Source organism: Poecilia reticulata, chromosome 23 (genome assembly GCF_904066995.2).
Source record: "Poecilia reticulata chromosome 23, P_reticulata-male-v2, whole genome shotgun sequence".
Lineage (NCBI taxonomy): Eukaryota > Metazoa > Chordata > Actinopteri > Cyprinodontiformes > Poeciliidae > Poecilia > Poecilia reticulata.
In genome coordinates, this window is record NC_088852.1 from 18,004,413 (window position 1) to 18,014,981 (window position 10,569).

The following is a 10,569-nucleotide window of genomic DNA, read 5'->3' on the forward strand; positions in this document are numbered from 1 at the left end:
GTCCTCTAATTTCTAAGGGATAAAAATCTAACAACGTTTAATGAATGGGATGACTTTTATGTTTTTATTTATATGATTGACCTGCTTTGTCTTTGATTTTCCACGTAGAAGAATTTAACACTGTACCCATTTGCACTTTGGTTTTTAAATTCCTACTAATTTCAAAATTACAAAAATAAACAATGTTGCTAACTTTTCGAACACAAGACAACTTTAAATTCATGTTAATCTAAAAACGTTGATCTTAAAATGGGCCTATGTAAAATGCCAAAAACGGAACTGAAGCAGCTTATTTAAATTACTTTAAACCTGATCAAAATAACTGCATTTAGGGTAGAATACATCAGTTCTTATTTGCAAGTCAGAGAGGCATATAAATTTGAACGAAATGAAATTTATTTTAGTCCAAATTGCCAAATAGCATTAAAATAGGTGAAGTTCTAAAAAGAAAGTTACTCTGGAAAAAAATAGAATTTTAAAAATATACATCTTGACAACAACTAAATGAAGTTTCCAGTCTTGGAACATGAATGGATGTTAATTCTGGTTAAACAATCTTAACCCTGACCCCAAGTTCAAACAAAGAGTTTGAGAGCTCTACAGGCCTCGGCATGTTGAATGTTAAAGTTCTCAACATTAGTTGTGCAAAGAGACTGGACAGGTCTGACTTGTTTGGAAGGGTTGGCAGGAGAAAACATCTTCTCTAATAATAATACAGCAACACAACTTAGGGGATGTTGCATCTGAAGAACCACAAGAATAGTCTTAATGTGCATTATTCCATCATTCTGGTGTAACGTCCTGTAGACCAACGAGACCAATGGAGGAGAGATAATGTAGGCTTGTTTGAAGGACTTGGCCATGGTTATTATAGGTAACTACAACTTACAAATAACGAAAACTGAAATTGATCTAACTTTTTTGTTAATTGAAACACATAAAAACGGTAATTAAACCGGAGAAACTATAACTCACTAGAACTATAGTATGCATTTATAAAAGTAAAACCTACTGAAATTAGAGATATAACACCCTTAGTTTTTGTGTTTATGAATCTATTAATTTGCCTTTCAAACTGAAATTAATATTTTTTCCTTCCCATACAAACGGTCTACTTCAGCTGTCTGCAAATAACGTTATTCCACTTATGCTACCCCACAAAATGGCAACAGCGAATGTTGGGATAAAATGTCAGTCAGTTGTTCAAATATAATTGAATGCACTTGTTGAAAATAGTATCTTCTGTTGAGTATTAATTACTCAGTTGATGTATGCACAATGCAATACTTTGGTTAATTTTCAGGTGCAGAATTCAAAAAGTTCAAATAGTTTTTGACATCAATGTTCTATGTAGACATTACCGCTTATTGTAAAGTCATTGATCATTGACCCAAAACAGTGTTGGAACCCTTTAGTGCAGCTGTAGAGTCCATCAGCAGAGGGCAGCAGCTCCTCCACTGCCCTGTTGCTCTGTATGGGGCTCCTTGAGCCTGAGCTGGCAGCTTAATGCCTGCTCCAGAGCTGTAATTAGGTTGTGTGTGCGCTGATGTGAAGGGGAAGGTGAGCTCAGCAGCCACCGGGCCTCCAGGCCCAGTCTGTCTCTGGCACGCCATGGCTTAGACAGGCGAAAAACCAGCCGCTTGCTGCCTTACTCATTCCCCGACAGCCCTCTGAGATCAGGCGGAGCGTAAATCCTGTGCTGCTTCTGCTCCAGCTGCAGCTGCGTGTGACGGAAAGCACAGGCACGTCTAGCCATGTTGTTTAGTTTTTATAGCGGCTGGGTCAGACGTACAGCTGATTCAGCTCAAGTTCTCCTTGTGGTGAGTAACAGCAGCAGCGCTGTGCAGACACTCTGACAGCCCCGGGTGAATCCTCTGACTCCTTCTGCAGAGCTTTCACTCACTACGGCCCACACTGGACCCAATCACTGGGTCCGCAAACTAAAGTAACCCGACCCGCTGTATTGATGCTGATGTGGATCAGACGCAGTGTCCCGTTTGTTTGCACCAGACGAGTCCTCTATCAAACCCAAAGAACATGGTGCTAACATCTCTATGCCTCCATCAGCATCTGTGTTTTGTCACCACAAACTTGCACATACACCCGAGAAGAAGCTGGTGTTATTTTTCACACCCCCAGGTCGTCTGAACAGGCTTGTGCATTTGTCCTGATTGCAAGAGCATTTTCACACGTTGCTAAGCAGCACTCCTCCCCATTAGGCACTCATGGGGTTCAACACCTCTGCGTCTCAGCAACTGTTTGGGTGTGGAGTCCTCAGGTGTGGCTGTTCATCTTCATTTAGGTGCACGGTAATAAAAAAAAGAGACACTTCTTTGTGTGTTTCACCTGAAACAAGTCAGTGAATGTGTGCAGAAGTTTCACCCCCAACCTCTTCCCTCAATACACAGGTTTCAGGGTAAACATGTGGCGTAGTGTGCCACTGTGCCCCTGGTATTAATATTGTAATTGCCCCTCCCCCCGCGAACCCTTCCCCTCAGTGTCGACTTATCAGACTATCAGCTCTGTTTCAGGGAGACTGATTTGATTAACGACCTCCTCTAACATCTGAGACCAATAGTTTGGTGGTTTGTGCTTTGATTTCACTTTAAGTAGAATGACTCATTCACTATGCAACTTTTTAAATGACTACATTCCAGACTAATTATACTCCATCTTGGGCTTTAACATTGTGTGCTTATTTGAAGTCTAGTTGGACACATTAGAATGTCTAAACAGCCTCTTAAATGCACATTAGTGATCACAGTGGTGCAGTCAACAAAAGCAGAACTAATAACACACTCTAGACCCATTTTAATGTCAATTTGGGGATATATATATATATATATATATATACCGTAGCATATAAACCTATAATAGGTTTGAGTAAAAGTAATTAGTAAATGTATGTTTCGTGTATGTCAGGTAAAAGTGTAGGCAGTGTGCAGCAACAGGTGGGGGAGGAGCAGTATTGGAGAGACATCTGTGCACTTTAACATTTTCCATTGCAACTATTTATAGAACCTGAAACCATAGGAATGGTATGATGGGACATTTTTAGGAATGCACTGATATAAAAATTTGGACCAAAGTCAATGTCCAATATTAATGTTGCTGTTATGGCCAATAATAAATATATATATATTTCACTACCCTTTCAACACACTGAAAAAAACGGTCATCTTATGGATCACTTAGATTTAAGTGTCAAAGAAATAACAGCTTTCACCTGTTGCTTATAAAGCTTTTTAAAATCCAGTTTTTGAAAAAACTAAAATCTTCCATTATGTTATGGAAGCCAATATAATAATAATTTATTCCTGTACTGGGGTCACACTTATTTCATATTAGATGTTTGTGTCGGTGTTCAGTTTCCTACCATTTCATTGCATCAAAAACTTTTGATAAATTATTTTAGTAAATGGATTTTTAATAGGACTGACCAATACAGATTTTTATTTTCTATTTATTTCTGTTTTCTAAGTATTTTAATAAATCAAGGAAAATGTCCAATGGATTCCTTGATAGAGGTAGTAGTTTTAAATGAAGGAATTATATTAACATTTATATATTTGCATTGGTGGAGGTTCTTAATTTTAATCAATTTGATAAGTAGAAAAAAATGTGCTGGTCACTGATCCGAGCCAAAGGGAAAATTCACTGACTCTTTTATTTTTCCACCTTCAGATGTATTTGTTTCTAACTAAAAGTTGCAATCTTTGCCAGGCTTCACTGCACATTTCATCCCAGTTCCATGAAATAAACCCACATTAAATGCTCTGATCAGGGTCCGAGCAGTCGTCCTTGATGATCCCCTATCTGCTTTGTTTTCTTCAGCTTCAGTTAGCAGTAAGATTTACCTGTGATCTTAAGAATTCTCACTAGTGTTTTTACTTTGTGTGGATGGTTCAACAGACTCTGCGGGCAGCTTCTCCACATATACTGTCTACATGTAGAGCTCCAGCAGCAGCTCCTCCCCTCAGCCTGGACTGCTGTATAAAAGCCCAGCCCTGCTCTGTGCGTCTCAGAGCAAAGTTTAGAGTGTGTGCATGAGAGCAGCTGAGACAGCTGCCTCAGAGGGAAGACTATAGGTAGGGAGGAGGTGGATCAGTTTATTTAGACTCAACTGTTACTTCCGTTTTTGTGGATTACTTGGAGCTAACTCACCAGGATTTAAAGGATTCTGTGTTTTTGCTGAAAGCTATGGTGGCTTACGATGAGCTGGGTAGCTTGGTGCCTATCAAACGGACTCTGCAAGTGACGGACTGCCAGAACCAAGCCAACAAAGAATCAGAGGTAAGGCAGAAAGTCACAGAGTACCAATAGTGAGATACTGAGAGTCCTGTAAATGACTGACTAGGGCTGCTTCTCATGAAGACTTGGTGTGTGTCCTGTGTGTGACTGAGTGAATCAGTGCCTGACCCTGGTTTTTGTATCACACTGTACAGGTATATGAGAGGAGACTTTGACTTGTGTGCCTTCAGATTCTGTGGAGCTCAGAGTTTATCACAGTTTCTGAGTTGTAAAGTTTGTGTATTCCAAGTTTTCCCTGGGAGCTGGATCCCAGCAGGCGGCTCAGTCTTGGTGAGCTACAGTGAGATCAGGACAGTCAGCAAACTGAAAGCAGCACAAACAATGCAGCAGCAGGGAGGGGGGTGTTCTCTGTCTCTACAGTGAAACAGTCATAGTTAGATTTTGACCTTTGACACCTGAAGGCAAAGTGTGTTATCTCTGCTGGAAGCCTTACCCAACGCTGGTGTTTGAAAGCCAGGTGTGCCTTTCTGTGAGCAGTAAAAGTCAGCCTGTTCCTTCCTCCTCATGTGGTCTCATTAACTGTAAATATCTTCAAAAAGGGGAAGCTCCAAAACACATGATGATGCAAACCCTGTTCTCACATAATTGCTCAAATTAAAACAGTTTTCACTTGCTAAGCCAAACCTTAGGACAGCTTTCCCATCATCTGTTGGGTAAACTTAGTTACATCAAAGGGCAAAACAAGAAGGGATGTTGATGAAGTTGAAACTTTAAAGACAGTCTGGATCCTCTAAGAAGAGCCTGAGTGGCATTTTTCCTCTGATAGTGTCCACACAAAGTAAAAAAAACAAAAAAAACTCCAGAATCCAACCTGACAACCTGAAACTGCACAGTTAGACTAACAGGAATAGCAACTTTTCTCTGCCTCTGGACTGGCAGACAAAGAGCAGGACTAGTGGCCCTTTGTTATTCTGGGGCCTCCTTCCAAAGGACAGGAAGGGCAAAAAGCTCAGCACGCTTTTCCAATATTGACTTTAGAAAGCCACCACTTCTACTTGTACTGTTGTTTTCAGCCCTCTTTGTCTAGATTTAAAATGTGTGTTTTTTTCCTGATATATAAAGGCTACAAATTAGAGGCCAGCATGTCTGAACTCCAGAGGCCACAGACCGCGTTTAGAGCAGCCGACACGCTGCATCTCTTTGATGTCGCTTGCCAGAAGTACTGGAAGTTCTCAGGGGTCTTTGCAGGAACCCCGACCACAGCAGACTGTGTGTCAACCACAGCCAGAGCAGACCGAGCTGATCTGTTCCACAGCTGTCCGCATCACCCGGAGCCTCAATGGCTGCAGTGTTTCCCACATTCGCTGAGCCAAGGCAAAACCCCACTTGGCCTGAGTCAGGAGAAAAATCAGCAAGCAGCTTCAGCACTCAATCAAAAAGAGCACAGCACCATGAGAAGCTCATAAGACTCTTGAAATGATTCCTCTACCGGCTCAAATTGTTCCTGCCCTCCTCAGACTCAGCCTGTTGTTGTTGTTGGCTCAGAGTCGAGCAGCTTTTTCGCTTCTCGTAGCCTCAGGGCTGGGTGAGGAAGGGGGTGGGGAGTGGTCACTCCGCTCAGGTGTAAGATTGCTCTCACGCAAGGTTTGCTGGAGAGCTTGTCTAAACTCGCAGGTGTCTCCTCTGCTGTGCAGGCCCTGCCACTCTGCACTGTGCAAGGCAGGTTGAGGTTTTCTGCCGGTTTGTCTGAGCTGCTCCACACCGGAGATGTAGCCACTGTCAGAAGTACTGAAAAAACGAGAAACACGTTTTCATGCATTCATGGCATTTCTCCAGACCCCCTCCCCAGCAGATGAGCAGTCTGAAGAGTCTTTGTACTCAGTGGACTGGCTTGGCCCTCCACTACTCACATGATGGAGCCAACAGCTGCTGGAGCTCCTTCCTCCCCAGTATTTGTGTGTCAGCCGCCGCGTCAGGCTGTCTGCATGGCTCCAGATTCTCCTCACATACAGGATTTATAACTTGACTTGATCTGCTTTGTCTCTTGTAAATGTGTTTTGAGTTTCCTGCCGAGGTCTCGCAGTTAGCAGGCTTGATTGAGTCGTTCTGTCTTGCTGCATACTGAATGAAGAAGACGTGCCTTTGTCGTGACCACAGCCAGACTAACCCGCTCTCCTTCACGTGTTTGTTCAGGAACCCAGCACCAAGCGTGTCCGTCCACACGGCAGGGTGACGTCGCTAGCCAGCCTCATCTCTCCGGTTAAAAATGGGGCCGTCCGGCGCTTCGGCCAGACCCTCCAGGTGAGCTCTTGTGACATGTGACTCCTCTTGCATGCGAGGAACTTCAAGCAACATTGCTGACGTTTACCCTCTTTTCCTGCTCAGGCCTCTTTCCGGGGTGATGGCAAGTCGTCGGCCGTGCCCCACAAGCCTTGCAGCAAGGCGACGGCCCCCACACCACCCAAAAGAAGGAACAGCACCTTGTGGTCAGAGACGTTGGATGTCCGCCAGAAAGGAACCTTTTCCACACAGGAGATCAAGCGCCAGGAGGTGAGATTTAGCTCCGAAACACAGAAATAGAGTGAAGGGATAAGACCGGGCTAAATGCCTGTACTCAGAAATCCAGACAGGAAGGAATTCTAGCAGAGTACCAGACGAGTCTCACGAGTCTATGTTGTATTTGTCTGAAAGTAGTTAACTCCAGATCTCAGCCATCCAGGCCTCATTTCCTCGTCTCTGTAAACTCGTATAAACCTGAGAAGCCAGGAACTCGTGCCCAAGCATCCCGGCTTGTCCTTCATGTGTCAGACATATTGTTTTCATTAGCTTCCTCTCCACTGTTACATTCAGTCTGATGGAACGGCTTGCTAACAATCTCCCTCCTCTCTTCAGGCCATATTTGAGCTGTCTCGTGGAGAACACGACCTGATTGAGGACCTCCAGCTTGCACGCAAGGTTTGTTCTTTTTAAATGCTTTCAGGCAGAGGGAGGACATCTAAAAGCAAACATATTAAATCAAACTCTGGCAGGCCATCTATGCAGCCGAGCCAGAAGCTATAAAAAAGACAAAAATAGTTCCTCCGCCTTTGCCTCGTACCCCTAAAGCTCCTCACAGAGCTATTCTTAGCAGCTGCTCCGGTCAGCCTGGCTGGATGTTGAAATCTGACCCGGTTGGCTTTTCTCTGCTCCTCCAGGCGTACCATGACCCAATGCTGAAGCTCTCCATCATGTCTGAGGAGGAGCTCACACACATTTTCGGTAACCTGGACGACTACATCCCTCTGCATGAAGACCTGCTGGCCCGACTCTCCAAAGCCACAGGGTCTGATGGGACCGTGGGCCAAATTGGGCAGATTGTTATCAGCTGGGTAGGTTTTCTCTAAAGCAGTGGTCACTGACTCTGTGTTTTGAATGACGACCATCAGCTAAAGCATCTCTGCCTCTCCTGCAGCTCCCCAGGCTCAACGCCTACAAAGAGTACTGCAGCAACCAGCTGGCAGCCAAGGCCTTGCTAGACCAGAAGAAGCAGGACCGTCGGGTGCAGGACTTCCTGCAGCGCTGCCTGGAGTCTCCATTCAGCCGAAAGCTGGATTTGTGGAGCTTTCTCGACATCCCACGCTCTCGCCTGGTCAAGTACCCCCTGCTGCTGAAGGAGATCCTCAGGCACACTCCACCAGACCACCCCGACGCCGGCCTCCTGGAGGAAGCTGTAAGTACACACACCAGCACTCCTCCGGAAACAGCATCTTCTGTAGAGACTACCATTATCATAACCACGGCTCTGTTGGGTTTAGATCACAATCATCCAAGGCGTTCTTTCCGACATCAACATGAAGAAGGGAGAGTCCGAGTGCCAGTACTACATCGAGAAGCTGGAGTATCTGGACGACAGGCAGAGAGACCCTCGCATCGAACAGTGCAAGAGCCTGTTGTGTCATGGGGAGCTGCGCAACAAGAGTGGCACGGTTAGCTAAACATTCATTCCTACACCATCCTCCAGAGAACTCGTCAATCCAGAGCTCAGCTTTCAACACTTTTCTGTTTTTTTATTGATTCCAGAAGCTGCATGTGTTCCTGTTCACTGAGATTCTGGTCCTGACCCGACCCGTCACCAGGAACGAGCGACAGTGCTTCCAAGTGTACCGGCAGCCCATCCCAGTGCAGGACCTGGTGTTGGAGGACCTGCAGGACGGGGATGTCAGGATGGGCGGCTCTTTCAGAGGAGCCTTCAGTAACTCAGAGAAAGGTACGACTGATGCACCAACTGGACCGAACCGGACTCGGCCGGTTTTCACCTGACCAGTTCTGAATACTGAATCCGATTTCTTTTTGTTGTCCTTCTCTAATTCTATATTCCTGCTTTTCTCTGCAGCTAAGAACATTTTCCGCGTCCGCTCACAAGACCTGAGCCACTCCCAGTCTCACACGCTACAGGTCAACGACGTCTTCCACAAGCAGCAGTGGCTCAACTGCCTCCGCAGTGCCATCTCGGTCCACAGGCCCACGGGCGAGCCCTCCACGCCGAGTCCACACATGAGTAACATTCACTCCAAGCGCCGCATGTCCTCCGCCTCCGCCATCATCCACCTGGAGGAGCCGGATGAGAACTGCCCACGGCAGACCTCTCAGTCCGCCCCCAGCTCGCCGTGCGGCAGCTCCACGTCCAGCTCCACAACTTCATCACTTTCCTCTCACTCCTCCTCCTCACTGGCCTCGCCGCTGTCGGCACCACTCTTCTCTTCATCATCACTCAAAAGCAAAAAGGACAAGAGGTCACTGGGTTCCTTAGGGAAGAGAAAGGAGACGATGGTGTGAAGTGAACGGGAGACACTGATGTGTGTTGTATAGAAACAGAACAAAGACCCCTGGGACTTTATTTATGTGTGTCTGCGTGTTTGTATTCTTCCAGCAGTGTTCTGTGTTACTGTCCTCTTCGGCAGCTATGTACTAGTGCATCCCAAACATGCCAAGTATTGTGGAAAAAGTGCATGACTTGCTTTAAAAGGGAAGCATGGTAAAAACCAAAGCCAGAATTCACACATCGATCTGTGTGAATCTGTGAAGAACGAGGTTGTAATCCAATCCTGTTTACTATTGATTTGATATTTAAACAATATTTTAGACCTATTTTGGGGCTAATTGATGTTTTACATTTTCTATTTTAAAGTGTATGTTTGTTTTTGTAGGTATTGTAAAGCTTGGTAAGGACGATGATGCACCACACAAAGCTAGAAATGAATCTGGGGACAGATTTGATGTTGATACATTCCTGAAACAACAGAACACTGTTGTTCTCACCTGCAGAGGCATTAATGTAAACCCAGAACAAATCTTAGTTTCTCACTAAGAATCATAGCAATAACAATCCAAGGTCTATTCAGATCATATGAGAAGAAATGATAAGTTTTGTTTTCAAACAAAATTTTGAACTGAGCCATGTTGGTTTTTTTTATAGCTGACTTTTTAAATGAAACAAATCACTTTTCAGTGGATCATCTTGCATGGAGCTTTAGTTGTGGACGCTGCCTGCAGCATCATGCATGGAGAACAGTGGGATATGGAAAAGAGATGAGGTTGTTAAGATGAAGTGGAATTGTGACGAGAACAGAGATAGGTCGGGCAAAGTTTTGTTTTAGACTGAAAGGAATCGTTCACCGGCAAAGGTGAACTGTTGGATTTTGGAAGCTTAAAGGAAGTTTGAACAATGGACAAAGTACGTAGGGGACAGTAAAGGATGGAAGGTTTTTGTAAGTGTGAAAAAGACGTTTTGGTTGTCGAGATGTAAACCAAAGAGGAAGAGGCAAAATGTTTGCCATGAGTTTTTATGTAATTAAAAGAACAATAAAGATTGGAGTAAGATTTGAAAGTGAACTTTGGATTTCATGTCATTTTTATTCATTCTTGCTTCACACAGTAAAGCATATGACCTAAGATTTCATGCTATTTTTCAAAGCGTGAAATCTTTCTCTCTCTTTCTTCTGTCTCTCTCTTTCTTCTGTCTCTCTCTTTCTTCTGTCTCTCTCTTTCTTCTCTCTCTCTCTCTCTTGAGAGAGAGGGAGAGAGAGAGAGAGAGAGAGAGACATTCCCCTTATTTGACACCCAGAACAAAGTAGCTAATTTGCACTTTTTTTCTTTTTTATAAAAGTCCTGCCTGCCACTTTTGCCAGTTTTCCATGTCTAAGCTGAATATTTCTTGAAATGCAATTGTGGTAATTGAAACTTTATAATTTTAGCAACAATGCAATTTTTATTATAACAGCAATAAAAACACTTTCTCACCAAAGTGAGCACCCTTCATGTTTCTGCAAATATTTCATT

The 10,569-nt window shown here is 44.2% G+C and overlaps 1 protein-coding gene across 2 annotated transcripts in view; it reads left to right on the plus strand.

Annotated features, from left to right (window-relative positions):
• net1 (neuroepithelial cell transforming 1) overlaps positions 1 to 10,122 on the plus strand; it is a 33,985-nt gene extending 23,863 nt beyond the window's left edge. The window contains exons 1-9 of one of the 2 annotated variants that reach the window (XM_008401517.3): positions 4,011 to 4,293; positions 6,445 to 6,552; positions 6,637 to 6,801; positions 7,144 to 7,206; positions 7,446 to 7,619; positions 7,703 to 7,960; positions 8,046 to 8,216; positions 8,311 to 8,497; positions 8,624 to 10,122. In XM_008401517.3, the coding sequence (XP_008399739.1) occupies positions 4,201 to 4,293; positions 6,445 to 6,552; positions 6,637 to 6,801; positions 7,144 to 7,206; positions 7,446 to 7,619; positions 7,703 to 7,960; positions 8,046 to 8,216; positions 8,311 to 8,497; positions 8,624 to 9,066 (1,662 nt within the window). In that variant the 5' untranslated portion in view covers positions 4,011 to 4,200 and the 3' untranslated portion in view covers positions 9,067 to 10,122. Of the gene's footprint in view, positions 1 to 4,010; positions 4,294 to 6,444; positions 6,553 to 6,636; positions 6,802 to 7,143; positions 7,207 to 7,445; positions 7,620 to 7,702; positions 7,961 to 8,045; positions 8,217 to 8,310; positions 8,498 to 8,623 lie in introns of those variants that run through there. The other variant, XM_081603885.1, reaches the window with a different exon arrangement.
• The last annotated feature ends 447 nt before the right edge of the window (positions 10,123 to 10,569 follow it).